The sequence below is a fragment of the Spermophilus citellus genome (genome assembly GCF_964194105.1).
Source record: "Spermophilus citellus genome assembly, chromosome: 12".
Lineage (NCBI taxonomy): Eukaryota > Metazoa > Chordata > Mammalia > Rodentia > Sciuridae > Spermophilus > Spermophilus citellus.
In genome coordinates, this window is record NC_138198.1 from 131,426,682 (window position 1) to 131,450,936 (window position 24,255).

General features: G+C 43.6%; 2 protein-coding genes across 27 annotated transcripts in view; both read left to right on the top strand.

Annotated features, from left to right (window-relative positions):
• LOC308631694 (glyoxylate/hydroxypyruvate reductase B-like) overlaps positions 1-24,255 on the top strand; it is a 218,494-nt gene that overhangs the window by 89,216 nt on the left and 105,023 nt on the right. The window lies entirely within an intron of this gene.
• Positions 6,736-24,255, top strand: part of ADNP2 (ADNP homeobox 2) — a 31,293-nt gene continuing 13,773 nt past the window's right edge. Inside the window, exons 1-3 of one of the 3 annotated variants that reach the window (XM_081263203.1) lie at positions 7,286-7,361; positions 12,826-12,863; positions 15,358-15,478. In XM_081263203.1, the coding sequence (XP_081119329.1) occupies positions 15,371-15,478 (108 nt within the window). In that variant the 5' untranslated portion in view covers positions 7,286-7,361; positions 12,826-12,863; positions 15,358-15,370. Of the gene's footprint in view, positions 7,366-12,825; positions 12,864-15,357; positions 15,479-24,255 lie in introns of all 3 variants that reach the window. The other 2 variants (XM_081263202.1, XM_081263204.1) reach the window with 2 other exon arrangements.

The following is a 24,255-nucleotide window of genomic DNA, read 5'->3' on the forward strand; positions in this document are numbered from 1 at the left end:
AGGTAGAACTTAATGCAGTATTACAAGCTTTTGTGATGTTCAAAGATTCTGTATTTAATTTATTGTCTGATAGTCAGTATATAGTTAATGCTGGTAGGATTTCCCCTTCCTCTACTGTTTTCTCTTTGTTTTCCACTATACAAAGTCTAATCTGGGACAGAAAAGATCCATTCTTTATAGGACATATCAGGGCACATACAGGATTGCCTGAGCCCTTAGTTTGGGCAATGATTTAGCAGATAAAACTACACATGACATACACATTTTTTTCTACGCTAGAAGAATCTACAAATTTTCATAAGTCCTTCCATGTCAAAGCAAATACTTTACAAAAGCGTTTTAAAATAACTAAGGAACAAGCTAGACAAATAATGAAACAGTCAAAATTGTGTGACCTTTTTACCACAAGTTAACCTTGGAGTCAATCTTAGAGGACTGATACCTAACCATATTTAGCAGATGGACATCACACACTTGCCAGAATTTGGAAAATTAAAATATTTGCATGTTACAGTTGATACTTCTTCCGGATTTTTGATGGGCTCCCTTCATGCCAGAGAAAAAAACTAAAGATATCATAGCTCATTGCTTACAAAATTTTGCCACTGTGGGCGTTCTAAAACAGTTAAAAACAGATAATGGCCTTGGCTATACTTCTACCTCTTTTAAACAATTTTTCTTGGGCTGGGGATGTGGCTCAAGTGGTAGCGCACTCGCGTGGCATGCGTGCAGTCCGGGTTCGATCCTCAGCACCACATACAAACAAAGATGTTGTGTCACCCAAAAACTAAAAATAAATATTAAAAATTCTCTCTCTCTCAAAATAAATAAATAAATATACATAAATATATTTAAAAAAAACAATTTTTCTCATCATTTGGCATTACTCATATAACAGGAATCCCATACAATCCACAGGGACAAGGCTTAGTTGAAAGAGCTCATCAAACAATTAAAATGTACTTATTAAAGCAAAAAGAGGGAATCGGGAAGGGGTATATATCCCCCAAAGGTAAACTTAAAATAACACTTTTTACTCTAAACTTTTAAAATTTGGATTCATCAGGGCTTAGTGCTGTGGAAAGGCACATGTGTCAAAAAAATGTACATAAGCCCAAGGTACTTTGGAAGGATATTCTAACAGGAAAATGGAAAGGTCCTGACCCAGTGATTGTCTGGGGTCTGTTTGTGTGTTTCCACAGAGAGAAAAGCAGCAAATTTGGATTCTAGAGAGATTAACTAAAGTGATTTCTACAGACCAAAAAGAAGATGACTTGGCTCAAATCTATAACAGCTGATATCCAGAACTTCAGTTTGGCTATCCTTACATCTTCGACAGTGGTTCTCCCACACCTGGAGGCTAATGAAACCAGGATGCTTTTTTCAATATCTATTTTATTATTGCCATTTCCCACATCATAAAGTTCTATTTTATTTTTGGAGCTCATACAGACCTAGGTTAATATTTTTCTGATTAGTTCTATTTTTTGACTGTGGAGTTTTTAAACATTGCAATGGAGATTTCACCTGTGAAAAGCTATAAGGCCTTTACTATTATGTTATGTGTTGTATGTATTGTATTATGTGTGCACACTTGTGTTTTGAGTTGTATGTCTGTATGTGCGTATGTCCATATATCATATATGAGGAGCGCTCATGAAAAAATGGATCCAAATTTTTTTTATTATTCACGTGATTTGAATGGTTTAATTTAAATTGGGTAAACAGCTGTTGAGGATTGTTTTAATATGTGAACAAAAAAGGAGGTTAACAGATCTTTTTGTTTACTTTCACCTTTCCTTTTCATTATATTTGATAATTCTGTTCAGGATAATGTAAATTATTCAGAAAATTTTGTTTTTAGTGCCTGCTGGAATGTTACATAATTTTTTTTTTAGCCATCATTTCCAGAATTCCTATCTTCATCCCAGTGCCGATGAAGACAAAGATAAAACCAAAGTACAGATTCTGCGATAGCTATCACAACAAACTGTATAAACTGATGCATCAATGAATAATGTAACTCAACAAGTAATGCTCAATCAAGGAGTCGATTTACTTTGGGAGGAAACAGACATATTAATAGATTCCTCTGCTTTGAACTGCTTGCAGAACTTGCCTGGACTATGTATCACTTGTATGCATTGTGAACTATCTGTTGGTGCAGCGAATTGTGGTAGTGCTGTGGTATCTTTGCTGATGGTGTCACCGGTGGTTCAATTTTTCCAAAAGGAGCCATTAATTGGCTTGGTGTCGTGGCATTTTTGTATCCTCCTCCATTCTGATTGTGATGGTCGTTCAGCTAAAATTTGGGGGCCAACAGAGGTGAGGCAAAGAACCTCACCCCTCCACTGGTGCAAAGGCCTTATTTGGGGGCCAACAGAGGTAAGGCAAAGAACCTCATCCCCCCACTGGTGCAAAGGCCTATCCACAGGTGTGGCTGTATGCTGGGCCGGTAGTCAATGACGGATAAGATCCAATTGCAATGGTACCAACCTAAGACAGGAGGCTGACGCCTTGAGGTCAGCTCGTCTGCTGACGGGTAAGGACTATATGTAGTATTGGACAACCTAAGACAGACAGGGTCCCTATTAAACAGAAGGGGGCTAGGGAGACTTCAGTGTGGATGTTGTGGGGATTGCAGAAGGGAGGACAGGAGGAATTCTTGTTTACTCTATATAGGATGTCTCTTGTGGAGATTGTTGAGGGAGTGGATGGAAACCAATCAGATTTTTAAATCAGTGGATAGAAGAACACCTTGTTCTCCACATCTGATGTCTTCTGATGTAAAGATTGGAAGAATACAGTTTGTTGAATGAGAGGACAGCAAGTTCACACGTTCTTGATTGAGCAGGAAGGAGAACACTTTGGTTCTTTCTACATTGTCACTACATGACTCTGTTCACTGTTTAAACAAAAGAGAATTCTCACTTATACTAGGACTTGCAACCACTGTGGACACTTGAAAATTCTGGCGCACTCCTGCCTTTTGGAAAAGTTTTATTCTAAAAATCTGAGGCACCCAGGGTGTTGAAGATCCTGTGCTGCCCAGTTTTATCAAAGTTTGCTATCCCAGCTAAAAACCCAGAGACCAACCTGTTGGTCTGGGAGTGTGTCTCAATATGTGCAGTGCTTGCCTGGCATGTGGCCCTGCACACACCACACCCACAGCACACCCACACACACACACTAACACTCACAGAGCACAGAGGTGAGTTGGCTCTGGTCTGGAGTGAGAAGATGGAAGCTCATGTGGTTCCCCTCACTTAGTCCAACTCTGGCACCTTCAGAAGACTTTTGGTGGACTCTAATGGACATCAGCTGCATCTCAGTGGAACTACTACTCATCATGCTACAGTGAACCTGATTGTATCTGAAGTGAATATTGGCAGGAAACCTACAAAAACTGCCAAGTTGGTTTTCAGGTCCACAATGCAATCAGGGAGAAGTCATAATAGTCAAACCTGATGGGGTGGAGCCCCAAGAGCCCTTGTGTATCTTTGGAGAATTTAATCCAGCTCTTTCTTTCCATGGGCAGACCCAGGGAAAGTGTGTGTGTACCTGTGTATCTGTTTGTCTGTCTCCAGGATTCATTGAAGCACCTCATTGTCCAGAGCTTCAGCCCTTACAGCTACTTCATGTTACCTTATGTTATAGTCACCTTATGAAATAGTGTAATGGGCTGAATGTTTCTCCCCAAAATTCATATCTAAATGCTTCCCCCTCCCCACATGATGGATGAGAGTAAGGCCTTTGGAGGCAATTTGGTTGGGAGGGTGGGGCCTCCATACTCGTGATCAGTGCTTTTGTCCCACAGGCCTGAGGGAGATCCATCAGCCCCTCTATCAAGTGGGGAGGTATAGCCCGAGGGCAGCTTTTCATGAGGAAGTGGGTTGTCACCACACACCCAATCTGCCTTGTGCCTTGGCCTTGGACTTTCACCCTCTAGAACTGCGGAAATAAATTTCTATCTTTTTATCAGCCACTTTTGTATATTTTGCATACAAAATAGTGTATACTATTTTGTTACCATGACCTGAAGGGACTGAGGCTACTTGTAATGGGATGGCCTGTGCACTTACGGATTTTACCTCTGATAACTAGATTCTGCCCTACTTCATGCAGACTGGCAAAGTTTTGCCAGGGACTTGTGTATTATATCAGGCGCTACACCAACAGAATCTTCCTCACACAGCACCTTCCTGAGCAGCCAAACCTGGAGACCTGTGTCTATTGGGAGAGACAGGAGGAAATCTCTTATGAAATCTGTTCCCACTGGAATAAATATGGTTAAAGAAGAATCTCCCAGGGAGGTTCTTCAGTAGAGCCTCTCATACTTCAGAGTCAGAAGTGCCTAACTTAGGAAGTGGGCAGCAGACCCAAGTCTCAGGAGCAAGCTCATGTAGAAGAGAGCTTCTGCTCAAGAGTTTGGGCCAAGACCTTTGAACTTCCCGTTTTGCTTGTGATCTGTTTCCTATAGTAATTATTCTGATTTTCTGTGGGCCCCTAGTTGTGGTCCACTCATAACAGCCCCCTTTGTCTCCTTTCCTCTTTGTGATACTTGTTAAGTCATCAAACTACCACATTTTGGCATGCTTTTTTGTGTGTGTATGGTCGTAAAGATTTTCCTAGAAGAGAGACCAGCAGAACTTAGCCTTGAGTGGGTGAACAGACACTAGGTCAGGTAATGGGGCAGGAGTCCCATGAACAGTGTGTGTAGTGTTTGGGGGAGCAGGAGAAAGCTGTGAGCTTGTCAGTTCTGAAAAATTTCCTGCCATGCTGACCAATGGGGCTTGATCCTGAGGGGATTTGGAATGAAGGCAAGAAGGGTTTGATGTGCTCAGAGCTACTTTCCAATAGATTACTAAGTGACCGGCTGGGGAATGTGCCTGGGTCAAGCTGGAGGTCGGGCAGGAGATGACCAGTCTGTATACAGTACAGATGAGGAAACAGACTTGAGGAACACTTAAGATGTGAACTGAGGAGCTGGAGCTGGGAAAGCACATTGTTTACTAGGAGAGCCTGCAGAGGAGGGCAACTTGGAGCATTTTGAATCTAAGGTGGCTGTGGGACACTCAAGTGGAGCTGCCTAATTGGCAGCCAGAAAAACTAAACTGAAACATAGGAAAGTGATGGAGATATTGGTTTGGTTCAAGGGATGATGTTTTTGATTGAGACTAGTAAGTGAGAATATGCAGAATAAAAATGAAAAGCATGGGATTTCCAATACCTAGTAACAGCCTGACAGCAGCAAGTGGGTAGTGAACATGTATTGAATGAAGAAGGAAAGCAGGCTGAATCTTGAGGACACCAACATTCAAGGATGGATGAGGAAGGCAAGAGAATGAGAGGTTGGAGGAGATTAAAGAGCAAGTTGGGGAGTTGAGGAGGAAGGGCTTAGAAAAGGGAGTGTGCACAGGTAGTCACAGAGGAAAGTCAGGGCCGCAAAGCTGGGGATAAATTTGTTCTTGTGTTCAACAGTTTGGAGGTCACTGCTGACCAAGCAGTTTCTGCAGAGTGGTGGTTCAAGAGATGAGGATGAGGAGTGAAGTTGCCTGAGATGAACCATCCTAGATTCAGAGGACTATCTGCCAAGGCTGGTGGCCAGTCCATTGCCCACCTGTGTCTGAATCTTGTTTGCCTTGCCTTCTGCTGAGAAGGGAAGGGAAGGAATGAGGTGAGGCATTTGAGAGCATCTAGGACCAGAGGCATGATTTACACTTTTCCTCTCACTCCCACTTTCTCAAGGAAAGTACACAGGAACAGCACACCTATTTACCACTGTAATTCACAATCAAATTAAGGCATAGTTTATAAACAAATAGGGCAAACTCTCCAACAGTTATGACTCATCTTCTTTAAGGAAATTAAAGCAAATTGTGGACAAGTGGAATCAGCCCAGCACTTAACACAAATTAAAAATTGATGTGGACATTTATTGAGAGCCTAGTATGTGTCTAGTCACTGGGCTAAATTGAGCAGATGACACCAGTAGAGAGAGAAAAGATACAATCTGGGGAGCACGGAGGATGCACAAGGAGGCTCTGGACAGGGCAGGAGAGATCCAGTCATGAGCAAGTGATGAACAACTTTGGGCTGGACATAGTCTGATAGTCCTCTGAACCTAGACAAAGCCTGATGGTTGTCAGTAGACAGGTGTGTATGTAGGGCCAGGAGGCAAGGGAGCCCAAATCTTGGTGTGGTTTTGTGTAAGGAGACTTCCAGAAAATGACCTCTGTGGGAAAGGAGAAGGGGCAGCACAGATGCTGTCCAGAGTTGCCAGACTTGGAGAGCTCTGGAATGGTCTTTGAGGCACCGGAATAGGACAGGAGCTCTGGTGGATGGATTGTCAAGCATTTTAAAAGTAGGTGTGTGGATTTGCCCTTCTTAACTCTTAAGCTTCGTGGAGGTCTGCTTCCCACCCTCATTGCCCTCTGGTGCAGAGCCATCAGAGGAGCAGTCCACGCGAGGGTCTTGGTAACTGAACGATGGAGACCAAGAACCACTTGTAGAGCTTGTACGCCACGTTTTTGCTCAATTTTATAAATATTCTATTATTATTACACCCCTTAAAAAATCTGGGAAAAAGAGTTTATACAAATGCATACAAGTAACCCTTTTCTTACACAACATGTAGTAAATGTATCTTAAAAATCATAATTCTCAAAAGGTGTGACATATTTTTCTTAGAGAGAGTATGATGAAGTTAGGAGGCCCTAATCCGATGTTCACCAAGATATGCCAATCAAGGACACACTTGTCCAAGTTCTGAGAGCCAAAGTCCTACTCTCCAATGGCAAGGCAGTATTCTCACAGCTGGTTTCCTATTGGCCGAGATGTGGGCGGGGCCACCCACTCTTGGGGCTGTCACTAGCCCCGCCCCCATTCCATGCAAATGAGGCCAAAGCCTTGGGTAGACCATGTGACTGGCCACGTGGTTGATGTCGCACTTTCCCCACCCCTCGATGACGCCATCACTAACCAAAACTCTCACGAGAGCTTGTCCAGTGGAGGTAGGAGGCTGGCTGGACCGTTCACTGGGCCAGGAGGTCTTAAAGTTGCGTTGGGGGGGGTCCCGGTAGGCCCCACCCCTCTCCAGAGCCTCGAGTGCTAAAAGACCCAGGGGCCCAAAGGGGCCTGTGGGAAGAGTCCAAGGGGCCCCAAGCACAGTCTGCGCCCATTGGCTGGCTGCGCTGACATGCAAATGAGGCGACGTCACTTCCTGAGGCAGCTGAGCGCCATCTTCCCTTTCTGGCGCGCGGGAGGAGGGACGGGGCGCGGGCGGGGGTCCCGCCGCGCGGGGCGGAGGACGCGGCGGCGCTGCGAGCGGCGGCGGGACGCGGCGCTCCTGGCGCCCGGCGGTAGGTATGGCCCGGTCCGCGCGGCTAAGTCCCCGGTCCGTTCCCCGCGGTCCGCCCCGCCGTCCACCCTGCCATCCACCTGGCGGTCCACCCGGCCGTCCCCACCGACGTCCGCCCCGCGTCCTCCCCGCCGCGACGCCTCAGGACCTCGGGACATTCGCTGTGCCCGACTCTCGGTCCCCGACGCGCCCTCCCGCCCCGCCCGCCGGTCACGTGGGAGCGGGGCCGCCCCGGGGGAGGGGGAGGGGCGGGGACAGGGATGTGGGGGGGGGACCGGAGGGCGACGGGGGAGGGCGAGGGTGGGTCAGAAGGGACGGGAGGACGAAGGCGAAGGGAGTGGGTGGACGGAGCCCAGAGGGCAGTGGGAAAGCGTTCTGGGGCGACGTGGGCAGGGTGCCCTCCGCAGCGACCCCGGGAACCACCCAGAAGCGCCGCCCTCTCCGCTGGTCAGCTGTGCCCGGCTCTCCCGCGGACCGGCGGGATGCGGGAGGATTGAGAGGCGGGAGGGCGGACTGGCCACGCCCGAAGCGCCTCGTTTTCCAGGTCGACCCCGTTCCTTCACCGTTGATTGGTGTCGAAGATTGATAAGCACAGGCCGACATTTAAAATTAAACTTTGTATCTGCCATTGTTGATTGCCTTGAAATAGATCCCCTTTACAAAATTTCTGCAAGCATTTGGCCTAGGAACATCAAAAATTGTAACTGCAATTCAAGTATGGCGTTGTTGCAGAGCAATACATAATTACATATTTTATATATCTTTGATTTGAATGGAAGACTTCTGAGTGCTATTAAAACTTCTAAAATGGGAATAAAAATGGTGATAACTGCCTCAGGAGTTGTTGAGGAGACTCAGGGGAAGCTGGTACCTGCAACCTGCTGGTGGAACTGATGGAATGGTGGTGAAGGTTGTTGGAGGTGCCCACGTTTTATCAGATGGGGTTTTGGGGTCCGGTGGGGTGTGTGGGGATGAGAAAAGAGGACCTGTGTGAAGAAGTAGGAGTTGTGAAAAGCTTGTTTGGCATTGGTTGGAAGTCGAATCATTTATGTGTGGCTTACCTAATGATATTACCTGGTAATGACCATTTATTAGTGTTTTAATATTTTGGGTAAAGGTGGTACACTGAATCAGTGAATCTTTGGCCAAGAAGTGATAGATCTGTATTTAGAAAGGTTGGGCAGGAGCTGGGAGCAAAGCTTAGTGCAGGCTTTAGTTGTGAGATGGGAGGAAGTGAAGGCTGGATCTTTGGTTATGGGGGATGATGACAGTTATGCAGGATTTTTAGTTGAAGAGAGCTTGGGATTTTTGGAATACCTTTGAAATTTTGAAGCCAAGCTTGCAGTATGAAAACATCAATGGTAGACTCTTTCTGTGGTTTGAACCCAGACCTTCTGGTTCTTGCTTCTCTGTATGGCACAAATATTTGTGTTTTTAAAGTTGGTTTAAAAGAAAGCCCTGTATCCTAATAGTTGGAACATTTTGATTAGTATTTTGGAGATAGCCAGGTATGTTCTACTCAGTCATCCTAACAGCTGCCCACAAAGTAGACCACCCTCACTCTGTTTTACAAGGACGCAACTGAGGCCCAGAGAGACTAAGTAATTTGCTAAGATCACACAGCTGATAAAGTGGTGGAGCTGACTTCACCTGGCAGATAGCCTCAGCTTGTGCTGGGATGTTGTGTTCCCTCCCCCAAACGAAGCCCTTTAAAGAGTAAGCTCTATCTTATGAAGTATTTCAACATTTTTATAGAGTTTGTATTTTCCATAATGAATGATCAGGAGACCAGAAACATCAAATGAATACCCTTTTGAGGAAAATGTTTATATACATCACTGGAATTCTGTGGTAATTCCATGTCTAATTGCAAACTGAGGCTGGAGGCGTTGTCCTGCAGGAGGCTGACAGGGAAGCTGGGCTAGCTGCAGGAGCTGCTGTAGTGCAGAGGTGAAGTGCAGGCAGGTTCCACAATGTGGAAACCACCCATTTCTCTCCTAGCTCATCAGTCCAATGGACATTTTATATGGAATCTTGTGTTAGAACAGATTTAAAAAATTATGGGTAAATGTCAGGAATCTTAAAAACCTTTCTTGAAGGTAGAACAACCTGTTATTATTTTTGTTTCCCAAAAGCAGACAGTGAATTGCTAAAAACAAAAACAAAAACAAAACAAAAACTTTCTCCTGTCCATTAAAATAAAAAAGGGATCTGTGTGCTTGTTTTTTTGGGGGGACCACAATATCAATGGTGAGGGAGTTAGGGACACTTACATTTAGGAGAAAGAGCAGACTGACAGTTCCCAAGCATGACAAATCACTACAGAACCTGTTTGAGATGTGCCAGGTCTGACACCTCATTTCAGTAGCCCCTCATGTGAGAACTGGACACTTGCTTCTGGGAGTGTACCTTCCTGGTGGCCTTGGCTTTCAGACCTTGTAATGAAGGTGGTTGTCTTGGCAGCAGTCCAGTAATTTCCTTGTTTGAGATGGGTGTATGAGGATCCTCCCTGTAGGTTTGGAGAAAGAACCCCAGAGAGGGCTGGGGATGTGGCTCAAGTGGTAGCACGATTGCCTGGCATGCGTGCGGCACGGGTTAGATCCTCAGCACCACATACCAACAAAGATGTTGTGTCTGCCAAAAAAACTGAAAAATAAATATTAAAAATTCTCTCTCTCTCTCTCTCCCTCCCTCCCTCCCTCTCTCCTCTCTCACTCTCTTTAAAAAAATTAAAAATAAAATAAAATTTTCTCTCTCTTCTCTCTCTCACCTCTCTCTTAAAAAAAAAAAAAAAGAACCCCAGAGGGTAGAGGTTAGAGGTGCTTGAGGGAGAAGGTCAAGCAAGTTTGATAGAGCTAGGCACATCTGATAGAGTGGCCAAATTTGTGTTGCATCTTGCTTTGGCCACAGTGGCTAGTTGGCTCGATAGGGACCTTGTGCATGGATTTTTGAAATACATCATGAGGTTCCTGACAGCTCTTCTGCTAGAGTGTGACCTTTGGAAGGCAAACAATTCCATGCATTTCATTTAAAAAATTTTCATTTCTATGAGTTATATCCCCCAGTTCTTCAATTAAAGCTCTACTTGTCTGAAACATTGTTACTGCCCAAAGTTCCTCCTCCCTCTGACAATAATCCTCAGTCTTCCTCTCCCCAGTTTGTCTCATTTGAATTTACTTAAGCAAAGTATACTACCTATATTCAGCGTTCCCTCTTTTATCTCAGTTTCTGATGTGATCTCTTGGCCTGCAGTGTGTTGGGCCCCAGCTACCCACAGCCTTCCCTCCTGTACTTCAATGGTGCATCCTTCAGACCTGCTTTTATTTGTCTGTTTAATGAGTATGTGCTGTGCTGTGCCCTGCCCTGAGGGGGTTCAGTCCAGTAGAGGGCAGAACTAAATGGGAAGTTGCAGCAGAAAGGGAGTGTGGAGGGGGTTGTGCTGGATCCAACATTGGGGCTCACAGCCTGGTGTTGGGGGGACTGCAAGAGGGATGTGGGAGGGAGATTACTTGCCTAGAAGTTGCCCTTTAAATTTATGGAAAGTGTAGAAATTGTGATTTTTTTTTTCCAGCTTGTTCTCACTATTGCCTGTTACTGATCTTAAATGTTATTTTGACAATAAAAATTTAGCATTTGTGGGGCTGGGATTGTAGCTCAGTGGTAGAGTGCTTGCCAAGCACATGTGAGGCACTGGGTTCTATCCTCAGCACCACATAAAAACAACAACAACAACAAAATAAAGGTAATATGTCCATCTGCAACTAAAAAGAAAAAATAACATTTTTTAATTTAACATGGCATTTCTTCAACTAATGAAGTTGAGTAACGAAAGTGTTTGCCACTTGAACTTGACTAGCAAATTTCTTTTTAGCTTTTAGAATGAATTTACACAATTTTTTTTGAAATAGTTGTAGATTTATGGAAACATTACAGTACAAAGAACTTTTCTCCTTGAATCCTTTTAGAGTCAGTTGCTAGCTGAGGTGCCACATTACCCCCGATACTGCCTCTTTCCTACAAAGAAGAACATTCTCCTACATAGCCATGACAAGACCATCAAAATCAGGAAATCAACACACATGGCGCCTAGTCTCAGATGCCTTGAAAATTTTGCAACTTTCTAATTATATCATATGTAGGAAAGGATCTAGTTTAGAATTGCTTGTGTTTAGTTATCGTAAGTCTCCTTCAATCTGGAATAGTTCCAGTTTTTCCTTCCATGATATGTTTACTAAAATGTGTAATTAGTGGATTTTTAGTAAATTTATAGAATTGTGTAGCCACCACAATCTAATATTAGGACATTTCTAGCATCCCCCTATTAACCCTGTCCATCTACTTACCTGTTTCTATCCTCCAACTACTGTTATGCCCTTCATCTCTAAATTTTTCTGGACATTTCATATAAATAGATGAAGATGATATGGGGGCTCTTGCATATCGTCTGTTGCTTAGCATGATTTTGGATTGATGTTGTAGCATATGCTAGTACCTTGTTACTTTATATTGCCAAGTAGTATTCCATTTTTTATTTGTTCACCATTTGATGGGCACACTGGTTTTCTGCTATAATGAACTGTGCTGCTTCATGTGATCTTGGCATTAAGGGTATTGTGGTTGGTTGGTTTGTGTACCGTAGGTGATCTTGGCGTTGTGGGTAAAGTGGCTGATTGACTTGTATGTGTTGGGTGGTCTGGGAGTCTGGGTTTTGAAGCTGATTGACTTGCCTACCTTTGGTAGTCTTGATGTTCAGGGTATTGTGGTGGTTTTACACCTTGGGTGGTTGTGGTGTTGCGGGTATTGTGGCTGGTTGACTTGCTTGCCTTGAGTATTCTTGGCAATCTGGGTATTATAGCCGGTTGACTGGCATGCCTTAGTTGGTCTTGGCATTAATTGGGTATTGTGGCTGTTGTTTACACCTTGGGTGGTTTTGGCATTGTGAGTATTATGGCTGATTTTTTCACCTTGAGTGGTCTTAGTGTTGTGAGTGGCTGCTTGACTTGCATGCCTTGGGTGGTCCTGGCGTTCTGGGTGTTGTAGCTAATTGTCTTGTGCAGTATCTCTGAACTGGGCTTGTGTGCCAGACTGATACTGATCAGTATTTTGTGGGGAGGAATGCATCCTGGTCTTCATCACACTTTCAAGTTATTTATGTCAGTGTGGACTTGAGCTTTAGTTTGTGGGCTCTATTCCACTTACTATTGCTGTTTACAGACATCTTCAAAACTAGAGTAAATCGTACTATTAAAATGGCTCACTAGTTCTGTGAGTCAGAATTCATACCACTTGCCTTTCTTCAGTGTGGACAGACTGCGGGGCAGCAGTAACTTGGCAGTGGGCCGGTGGTGGTGTCTGAGGTCTCCTCCCCTTACTCCCATGGGCTGTTGCATCTTTAGAAGCCTGGTGTCTGGATTTCAAGTGTTGTCTCCCTGAGAGAAATGTACTTTTTTTCTTTTTTTTTTTAGACAGTCCTGGGTATATAATCCAGAGTGTCACATGCAAGGTGAGAGCTCTACCACTGAGCTGTGTCCTCAGTCCTTGTTTTAAATTTGAGATGAGCTTTCTCAGTTGTCCTGACTGGCCTCCAGTTGTGATCCTCCTGCCTCAGCCTCCCAGGGAGCTGGGATTATAAGTGTGCACCGTGGTGTCTGGCTTGTGTGGCGTTTTTACCATCTAGCCTGGAGTCTTTGCTGGCATTGCTCCCTCCATACTTTATTGGTCAAGAGGGCTGGTATAGATGCTTCGCTCAGGGGAGGAGCTTCCAGGTCCTGTGTTAGGAGCTCATGTGATGGGAAGAGCTGTTGTGTGCTTCTTTGTTAGTGCCCTTAATTGGTGGGTGCTGAGGTTGTCGTGGCATTAGCGCTGTGGGCATCAGAGCTGGGTTCCTTTTGCATCATCCTTCTCTGAGAATTGCCTTATTTTCTGGCATAAGATGTTTTTGGCCCATCTTAGCCTTTACTGTAGCTCAGCCCTGGAATTGGCCATTTTACCAAGGAACTCTGGTTCTTTTTAATGAAAGTGGTGTTTAGAAGTTGAGATGGGTGTGCCCACTCCTGCTGGGATGTGTGACTGGGATCTCTACTGGACAGAGCATGGAATGTGTGTGTTTATATATACACATCTTTCTGCCTGTTGAAGACAGATCATATCATAGCTTCTACTATGGTCAGTTTCCACATGGTTTATATTGGTTTTATGCTTGTTTGGATGTTTAAATGATAGTTTTAATGAGATCATATGCCATGTAGTTCACTCATTTAAAATGTGCAGCTTAGTGGCTCTTGGCATATTCAGAGTTAGTGGCTGTTGTGCATGTGTTGGCTACATTGATTTTTGAACATTGTGGTTCCAAAAAGAAACCCCTTTCTCAGCCATCACCTCCCAGTTCTCCCTCCCCAGGCCACCATGTTGTGCTCCCTGTATGTATATAGGTCTTCTGTATGCTTCACACATGGACTCACCCTCTGCTCCTCAGAGTGCTTTTAGGATTTGTCCATGTGGGAACGGGTAGCAGGTGCCTTGTTTCTTCTGATGGCCCTAAATATGGACTCATCCATTATTTGTTCAGTGGCTCTTGTTGGACCTCTGAGTTGTTATGCTTTTGGGCTGCTGTGAGCAACCTGCCCTGAACGTCCTGGTCCACATTTTTGGGTGGATGTGTGCTGTTTCTTTCTCCTGGGTGGGCTTTTTAGTTCAACTGGTGCCGGTACTGTGGATCTTCAGGGGCACTGCCTGGCTGTTTTCCAAACTGGCTACCATTTTTTACCTTACCCTTAGCAAGAATTCCAGTTTCTCCATATCCTTGCCAATACATCTGACTTGGGCTTGTGTGCCAGACTGATACTAATCAGTATTTTTGGTTTTGATGTTTGAGGGCACTGTGTTGAGTTTGTTTTTATTTTTTGAATTGTTGACATTTGGTGGATGTGAAGTATTTTGTTGTAGTTCTGATTTCAATTCTGTAGTGACTAAAGATACTGAACATCTTTTTATGTCCTGTTTTTTTTAAATAAATTTTTTAGTTGTAGATAGACACAATACCTTTATTTATTTTTATGTGGTACTGAGGATCGAACTCAGTGCCTCACATGTGCTAGGCAAGCACTCTACCAGTAAGTCATAACCCCAGCCCTTTATGTCCTGTTTTTATCTGCTGTAGAAAAGTGTTCAGATCCTTTGCCCATTTGAAAATTGGATTATTGGTCTTTCAGTTATTGAGTTATAAGAGTTCTTTTCTGGATATAAGTTCCTTATCAGAAAAGAGATTTGAATTTTTTTTCCATTTTGTGTGATTTTTGCTGTTTTGATGGTGACATAGAAAGCATTAAAGTTTTTAATTTTTTTTAAAGAGAGAGAGAGAGAGAATTTTTAATATTTATTTTTTTTAGTTATAGGTGGACACAACATCTTTCGTCTGTATGTGGTGCTGAGGATTGAACCCGGGCCGCACGCATGCCAGGCGAGCGCGCTACCTCTTGAGCCACATCCCCAGCCCAAAGTTTTTAATTTTGATAAAATCTGTTTAACCTATTTTTTTCCCTTTGTTTCTAGTACTATTTTGTGTCATAACTAAGAATCTATTGCACATCCAAAGCCATGAAGATTTATGCCTCTGTCATCTTTCTTTTTGTGATGCTGGGGATTGAACTCGGGGCCTTTGTACATCCCTGACCCTCGCTTTTTAATTTTACTTTATTTTGAGGCAGTGTCTTGCTGAGGTACTCAGGCTGGCCTGGAACTAGCCGTCCTCTTCTTGCCTTGCTGTGCCTCCATTTTCTTGCAGTTTGTGGCTGCGCTTGTCCATGTGGCTGTATGACCCACTTGGCACTGCGGGTGGTATGGGGAAGGGAGCCTCCTCCTTCTGCATGTCACTTTCCAGTTTTTCCCAGCTCTGATTGTTGAAATTATACTTTATTCCTAGTGCTTAACCCAACCCTGTTAAAAAACGTATTTTTGTGTATTTATCTTCTTACAGTTTTGTTTTCTTTCCTTTTAAGGAAAATTTCAAAAATGTTTCAAATTCCTGTGGAAAATCTTGACAACATCAGAAAGGTGCGGAAAAGGGTGAAAGGAATTCTTGTGGATGTCGGGCTTGACAGCTGCAGGGAGTTGCTGAAGGTAAGAGGATGTCAACAGCAGGCTGAAAGATGTGGTGCTGGGTTGGCTTGCAGGGAGATTGGGAGCTTGTGGGAGAGTGGGTGTGCCTCCTCCAAGTGGCTGTGATGTCTTTCTAGGTGAGCAGTTTAAGCTGTTCAAGTTTTGAGCTACTTTTAGGAGGTGATTTTTATACTTATTAGTGATTAAAAAAAAATACTTGTTTTTGATGCTTGAGGGCACTGTGTTGAGTCACATTGTTTTAGTAAAAGAAGTTGCAAACACTGTCTCAGCTTTAGTGGGCATGCAATGCACATGTGGTGTGGTAGCTTCTTTCCTTTTTTTTTGTCCTGATTCATGAACTTAGTATGTGCAGTCTTACAAAGTTTCAAAATTCAGGCTTTATTGATGAATTTGATTTCTTTGAATTTTTCCTTATAATATTGAAACTAGATGGTGGGCATATATAGTTTAAAAATATTAAGTAAGGGTACATATCTATCCTTATAGTCACTGATAGTTTTTTACATGTGTTGTTCATTGCTGTAGAAATAGGAACAATGTCTGTTTTGAATTTTTAAAACTTGTAAAGAATTTGGTTCAGAATATGATGGCCTGGAAAGAGCTCAGTTTCTTAATCTTGAAATTTGAGACTTTCAACCAGATTTTTACTTATTAAAAGGCAATCTGATAGTGAAAAGCTAATAGTTATCAGGGTTCCTGTCAGTAGTCAGAGTTAATTTGGCTCTCAAGTAGATAAATTACTATTAATTTCTGAAGGGCCGCAGATAGGTCTCTGCTCAGACATTCTCTTCTCTGAGAAATGCTGGTCCTCACACACTGCCTTCTCCCCATGCTCTCTTCTCTCTCCTCCTCCTCTGTTTTCTTCAGAGCACTTCAACTACTTGGTGTTATTTGTTGGCACTCTGTCTTCCACTTGAACTCGAGGAGGCAAGGACCTCACTGTGGTGTTACCTATTTTTCTGCCTGTGATCAGAGTGGAGTCTGACACATGGATGCTTCACAGATATTTCTGGAATGAAGGAATAAAATTAAAACCCATATAGAGAAACATTTTTATTTAATTTTTTTGTTTGTTTGTTTGTTTGTTTTTGTGGTACTGGGGATGCATACTCTACTGCTGAGGTACATCCCCTTTTTGTTTTGAGACAGAGTCCTGCTAAGTTGTGGAGGCTGGCCTCAAACTTGGAACCCTTCTGCCTCAGCCTTCCAGCAGTTGGCATTACAGCTGTGTGCCACCGCATCCTGTGAGAAACATTTTAAAGAGTAGAGTATGAGATTCTCATGTGAAAATGTGAGAATGGGAGGGGTGCTGGAAGAGGACTTGCTCAGGCAGAACCTTTAGTTCAGGACAGTCGTAAGATGGAAGCCTTCTGGAGGTTTCTGCACCTCTGCCTGCAAGCCATACTTTATGCCCAAGGAAGGAAAGCAGGTGATTATTTGGAGATAGGATTGATAAGCTCTATTTGCTTGGTGGGTTGAGGGTAGATATGAGCCCTTCAAGGGCAGATAAGGAGTGGGGCTGGGTGATGCTTGTAGAGAACCAGACTTGAACACCTAGGAATGCAGTGTGTGTAGGCCGTGCAGGCTTCAAGTGGTGGCACACTAGGCACTCCCAGCACTGGTTCTGGTTTAGGGAGGGTGCTCCAGAAGGCACCCTGCAGGGTGGGAGTGTCATTTCACAAACACTGCATGTTGTTTTCTTTAAATTATTTAAAAATATTTTTAGTTGTATATGGACCTTTATTTTATTCATTTATTTATATGCGATACTGAGAATTGAACCCAGTGCTTCACACATGCTAGGCAAGTGCTCTACCACTGAGCCACAACCCCAGCCCTACATGTTTTCTTTTGATCACTAGGGAATTAACCAGAAACTTTTGTGTGTGTGTGTGTCCTGAGGATTGAACCCAAAGATGTACCACTGAGCCACATCCCGAGCCCTTTTTAGTTTTTATTTTGAGACAGGGTCTTGCTAAGTAAGTTGCCCAGGCTGACCTTGAAATTGTGATCTTCCTGCCTTAGTCTTTGGAGTTAACTGAGATGGAGGCCTGTGCCATCAAACCTGGCTAAAGCCTTTTATTTTAATCCTGATTCTTAACTAATGGTGTAACCTGGAACAAATGAGTTACTCCTTGGGCCTCAGTGTCCCTCATAATCCCAGGGAAGGGATGTGGAGAATTGAAGCCAGAATGCTTGCTCCTGTCAGGCAGTGACAGTCCAGCAGAAGCTGAGACAGTCTTGGGACAGTCATTGTGCAGAGGAGGCAGAAGCATAGTGTCCAGCGGGAGCCTATTGTGGCCTTTGTGGAGGAGTTGGGAGTGAATGTTGCTTGAGGTTTGTTTTGTGGGGTGGGATGTAGCTCACTAGCAGAGTGCTGTATAGCATGCAGGAGGCCCTGGGTTCAGTCACCAGCACTGCACAAAAAACAGTGAAGTTTGTTTTTGTAGAGCCTAGTTAGAGTTCTCCACTGGGAAGGACTAGAGGAGGCATTCAGGAACGTGAATTTAGGAGCCCCACCAGACCACAATGAGCGACTCCAGCTTTAAGAATGTTCTGTTTGGAAACAATAATTAAAAGTTACAGAAAAGATAAGAATTAAAATGGCACAAAGAACACTCCTGTTACCTTTGCATAAATTCACGTGTGAACACGTTTTCCCTCTTGGAGGTGACTTCTTGCCAGGTGCTCTCTCTGTGTGTATATTTTCTCTTGAGCCATTGCAGAGTAAGTTGTATACCTCAAGGCTCTTTTTACCTATACAGTGTAAATTTTCTTCTGCGGTGCCGAGATTAAACCAGGGTCTTGTGCATGTTAGGCAGGTGCTCTACCTTTGAGCCACATCCCAGCCCACTGTGTATAAATCTGAGAATATGGATAGTTTTCTCTATTATTGCAGGGTGCTTATCAGCTTGTGTGAATGCAGCACCGAGAGGGTATTTTTGTCTAATCTATTGTTGTCCAGTGTTATTTTCCCCTTAAGTACTAGATCCAGTCAGATGTTGAATTTCATTGTTATGTCACCTTAGTCTTCACTTAATGTAAATTCAGCTTTTAAAACTGGAATTCTATTTTGCGATTGTTTTCTTTGCACCCTCCAGCTTTTTTTTTTTTTTTTTTTTTTTGAGATTGGGGATTGCAGTCAGAAGCACTCGACCACTGAGCCACATCCCCAGCCCAATTTTGTATTTTATTTAGAGACAGGGACTCACTTTTTGCTGAGGCCGGCTTTGAACCTGCAATCCTGCTAGCTCAACCTCCCGAGCTGCTGGAATTACTGGCTTGTACCACCATGCCTGTCCCCTCCAGCTTTTTGTGGTGCTGGGGATCTGATCAGGACCTGGCTCAGGAATGCAAGAGCTCTGCCTCTGAGCTAAGGCATCAGCCTTCATTTTGTCTTCACAGATTAAATGTCAGTAACAACTACAGGTTTCATCCTCTATCCCTTAGGATAGAGGCACTTTTAGTGGCACTGAGTGTGCTCGTGAAGGTTTCCTTGGTGAGCCTGAGGAGCAAATTGAGCACCCAAATTTGTTCGAGACTATCACTGACAGAGCTATGGATGCACTTCAGGGGAAACTGAGGAATTTCAATTTGAAGCTATTCAGTTAGTGAAATTATTAACTATTGAATTGAATAGGACTAATTCTTTCTTTTGTGGTGCTAGGCAAGTACTCTACCACTGAGTTGCATCCTCAGCCCTGGGACTAATTCTTTTGGGGGAACATTTTTATTTTTATTAATTTGTAGTTGTGCCTGTGTCTTATGAAACTTTTAAAAATTTAAGCAGCATAAAATTTCATTATAATAATTAGACACAGAACATGAAAATAAGACTCACTTAGAAGCATTACCTCAAAATATCCATTGTTAACATTATGATGTATTTATTTTTAAAATAGATTTTAAAAAATGGAATATATTTTATTTCTTTTTCCTTGCGAAGACAGGAGTGAACTGTACAAGAAGACACTGCACTTGCTTTGACCTTGTATTTATTAAACGTTTTGCAGAGTAGAGCTCACTGACTTGATTTGCACCAGGGGGAACTCATGGGAAGCTTGTTAGCAGCTGGAAACAGGGTATTGTCCATGGTCCTTAGACTGCCTGCTCTGCTTTCTGGGGCACATGGTGGGATGTCACTCTGACTTCACATCTGATTTCCACAGTGCATGTGACTCCCCCTTTCTTAGCAAGATTTAGGACCTCAAATAGGAGGCTCTGTGGTTCCTGTCAACAGCCTGGCTTAGAAGTGAGCCTTAAGGTAGATCTAAACCTGCTGCAATATAGGGTCTTATGGAGTTTTAAGAAAATTTATACTTGCTCAGTTAAACTAAGGCTGGCTGCATAATGTGTAGGATACATGCACAATGAACATGTTGGACCTGGAGGGCTGTACCGCCTCACATTCCCAAATATCTGCTGGTGACTTCTCTCCAGGATATGTTTGGTGCCTGGGTCTAGGATGGGCCTGAGGCCTCTGTTGGGTTGTCTTGCAAACACATCTTGCACTGCCAATGCAGGTCAGTGATGGCTGCCACCATGCCCCACCCTAGGTGTCATGGCTTGTGTTCCTTTCCAGTGCCTGCTCCCCACAACATCTGTGCCAGGCTCCCATGTGAGGCAATGTGGAATCTGGATCCCCTGACAACTTGTTTATTGTCCCAAGTAAAAGACAGAATAGAGGAGTGGTGGCTGAAGGAGGTGGGACTTTGAGGGGAGGCAGAAAGCAGCCTCAGAATGGGTCCTGGAGAGATTGGAGGGGGACCATGTATGCTGAGACCTCAAGCCCCTGGTAGTTGCTTCATGCTTTTTAGGCTTTGGGCCACAGATGCAGAGCTTAAATTCTTAAAAATTTCAAGATGGTAACCACTGAGAATTCCCACCATAAGCCTAGGCCTGTCTACGTTGGTCCCCTTGCCTGTGGAGCCAAAATTTGCCAAAATTTTGATATTCATGGAATATATTTTATTTTTTTATTTTTTCTTTTTATTTTTTATTTATTTATTTATTTTTTTTTAGATGGGGTCTCGTATATTGCCAGGGTCAGTCTTGAACTTCTGGTCTCAAGCTATCCTTCCCAGTAAGATGGCTCAGCCTCCTAAGTAGTTGGATTTACAGGTGTGTACCACTGCACCTGGCTTTTACTTTAGCCATTCCTAAGTGTACAATTTACCAGCATTAATTATATTTACAATGTTTTGTAACCCTCCTCATTATCTATTTCCAGAATTTTTCAGTACCTAAAATAGAAACATAACCATTAAACAGTAACTCCCCACCCCCCATCCCCAGTCCTGGGTGATTTCTGATCTGTCTTCTGTTTCTGTGACTCTGCCTGCTAGAGATGCTTCATAGACTGGAGTTGGATGGTAGTGGTCCTTTTGTGTCAGGCATATGTCACTTGTGTTTTCAAATTCTCTCTGTAAAATATTGTTCTTTTTTATGTCTCAGTAATATTCTGTTGTACTACATTGTGCTTATCATGTCATCTGTTGAAGGATGTTTGAGTTAATTCTACCTTTTAGCTATTGTGAGTAGTGCTGCAGTGAATATTGGCCTTTAAGTATCAGTTTCAGTCCTGCTTTCAGTGGTTTTGGGTATATAAATAAGTAGGAGTGTAATGCCAGGCTACACAGCAGTTCTGTTCAGCATTTTTGGGAAATGCTGCACTTGTCTCTGTGGGAGTGCTCCGTTCACATTCCTCCCGCAGTGTACAGGTAGTCCATGCTGTTGCCAGCCCTGGCTGTTTTATGTCCTCGCTCCCGGCTTTCTCCACCTTCTTGCCTGTCCTCTCCTCTTTGCTTCTTTATCTTCAATTCTTTCTTCTCCCTCTCCCTTCCTCCCTCCTTCACCATCACAGTAGGTATGCAGTGGTATCTGATAGTGGTTTTGATTTGTGTCTCCGTGGAGACAAATGAAGTTGAGTGTCTTTTCATGTGCTTATTGGCTATTTGTACGTTTTGGAGAAATGTCTATTCAAGTCCTTTGCTTGTTTTTTAATTGTGTTGTTTATCATTTTGTTTTTGAGTTGTAGGAATTTCTTTATATATTCCAAGTATTAAACCCTTGTCAGATAAAAGATTTGTAGCTATTTTCTCCCATTCTGTAAGTTGTCTTTACTTTTTTTTTTCCTTTGCAGTACTGGGGATAGAATCCAGGGCTCTTGCTAGGCCAGAGCTCTGTCATTAAGTTACATAACCTCAGCATTCTTTTTTTTTTTTTTTCTTTCTTTTTTTTTTTTTTTTTTTTTGGTGAGATCAGAGAACATTTCTATGTAGGAAGATATTTTTGCTAGGTGTGGAATTCTAGTATTTTTCCCATTCAGTGTTTTAAAGACTTTCTGTCTCCTAGTTGACATCTTCTCCATTAGTGTCCATCATATTTGGTCTTCTGTGTTTGCAGCATTGTGATTATGATATGCCTTGGTTTGGTTTTCTTGGTGTTTCTCTCGCTGGATCTGCTGACCTTGCATTTGAGAGTTTACGGTTTTCACTGGGTTTGGAAAGCTTTGTGGCGCTGTGTCTTCTGTCTCTGAGAGCCCCGTCACAGGGATCATTTGCAGATGTAGAGATAATCCACTCTGGGAAACTCTGGGTTTCTCCTCTCTGCTGTGTCCAGACCCCAGGCTTCTCTTGAGCAGAGTCTGGCCTGTTCTTCATCCTGTCATTATAGATCATACATTTTCATTGAGCAAGTACAGTTTGATCTTTCATTTCTCTCCTTATTGTATTTGTTTCCTTTCTTTCTACTTCTTCTCCTTCTCCTTCTCCTTCTTCTTCTCCTTCTCCTCCTTCTCCTTCTCTTCTTCCTCCTCCTCCCAGTACTGAGGATTGAATGCAGGGCCTTGACTGTGCAGGGCAAGTGTTCTGTTACTGAGCCGCATTCAAGCATTTCACCCTTCACTTGTGTCTGCTGTCATCCCTTGTGTTCCTGGTTTGGGTTGAACTTTTCTGCTCCTTTATTTGACTGGCACTTTTTGACTGCATGCTGGATATTGTGATCCAGGATTTTGTGATTTCCTTTGGGTATATTTGAGCTTTGTCCTACTTGGCATTGCTCTTAAGCTTGTTGTTAGAATGGGTCCAGCCCAGCTCTTTGCCCACTGCAGAGGCAGTACCTCTGTGGTCCCAGGTTGGTGCCCGGGACTCCAGCAGCCCAGCACTGCGCCACCCTCTCCTTCCTGTTGCTCTTCACTGCTGATTTCTTTTTTTTTTTTTTCTTTTTTAAAGAGAGAGTGATGGAGAGAGAGAGAGAGAGAGAGAGAGAGAGAGAATTTTTTTTTTAATATTTATTTTTTAGTTATCAGTGGACACAACATCGTTGTTTGTATGTGGTGCTGAGGATCGAACCCGGGCCGCACGCACGCCAGACGAGCGCGCTACCGCTTGAGCCACATCCCCAGCCCGACTGCTGGTTTCTTCAGAGTCTCCAGGAGACCCTTTTCAGGCTTGTCACACATTAGTATTATTTGTCATCCAGTATTGCAGGATGTCCCTACATAGTAGTAGCTCATGTCTGTTGACTTTCTTGAAATGGTGATTTTTTTTTTTTTTTTGGTGGGGGGAGGGTGCTGGGGATTGAAACCAGGGCCTCATGAATGCCAAGCAAGCAAAAGCTCATGTGAGAAATGGCAAGAATTTTCAGAGGCAAATGATTAGATGATGAGAGGTCTTCTAACCAGTGTATTAACCCTCTGATATGGATTAACTAGGTAAATAGTTAGGCAGGGTGTGGCTGGAGGAAGTAGGTCATTGGGGGCATGCTTGAGGGGTTGATATTTTGACTCTGGTGGGTAGAACCCTCTCTCTGTTTTCTGGTAGCCATGTTCTGAGCTGCTTTCCTTCGCTGCACTGTTTGACTATGATGTTCTATTTCACCTCAGGCCAGAGCTGTGGAGTTGGCCAACCATGGACTGAACCTCTAAAACAGTGAGCGAAAATAAACTTTTCCTCTTCTAAATTGTTCCTGGGAGTTGTAGTGGGTATTTTGAAAAGTTTAGAGATGTGAGCTGGAAAAGCTTTAGAATTATAGGCAGAGCTTAGTGAAAGATTCTGGTGGGAGCTCAGACCAGAATGCTGATGGGATTGTGGACAGCCAAGACTGGGCTCATGTGGTTTCAGAGGAGGAGGGCTCTATTGGGGAATTGGACTAGAGGCCATTTGTGTTATGTTCAGGCCAAGAAGTTGTCTACATTTTGTCTGTGAGGCTGAATTTAAAATGTGATGTAGTAACTAATCTGGTGGAGGACATTTCAAGGCAGCACAGCATTGAGGAGGTGACTTTTCGCCAAGTGTACTGGGATAATCAGGAGTAGAAAGCAAAGTGGAAAGATTTGGAAAACTTGCAGTTTGACCAGAAAAGTGCAATAAAACTGGAGCTCAGAAAGTCGTAGTCCTTAAAGACATTACTGCCACTAAATGGACGCTAAATACTTTACTCAGAGACAATAGGAAAGATGACTTGAGGGCATCTCAGGAATTGGCAAGACCACACCCATCTCAGGCTTTAAGGTGTAAAGGTAAAAATTCCTTTGGGAAGAGAATGGTGGGGCATCCTGCATGCAACAAGGGCCTAGGAAGTTGTTTCACCATCCTCAGCTACCTAGTCCTGCAGAGGCTGCCGTAGCTGTGGTCTCAGGAGGCTTGGCTACTACTGGAGATGGAGACAAACCTTGGTGTTGAGCACTGGCATTAGCCGAGATTTCAAAGGAAGGCCTGGGAGGCCAGCACAGTGTTGCAGGGTTGAAGTCCCTGAGGGCTGCCCCTGAGAGGAGT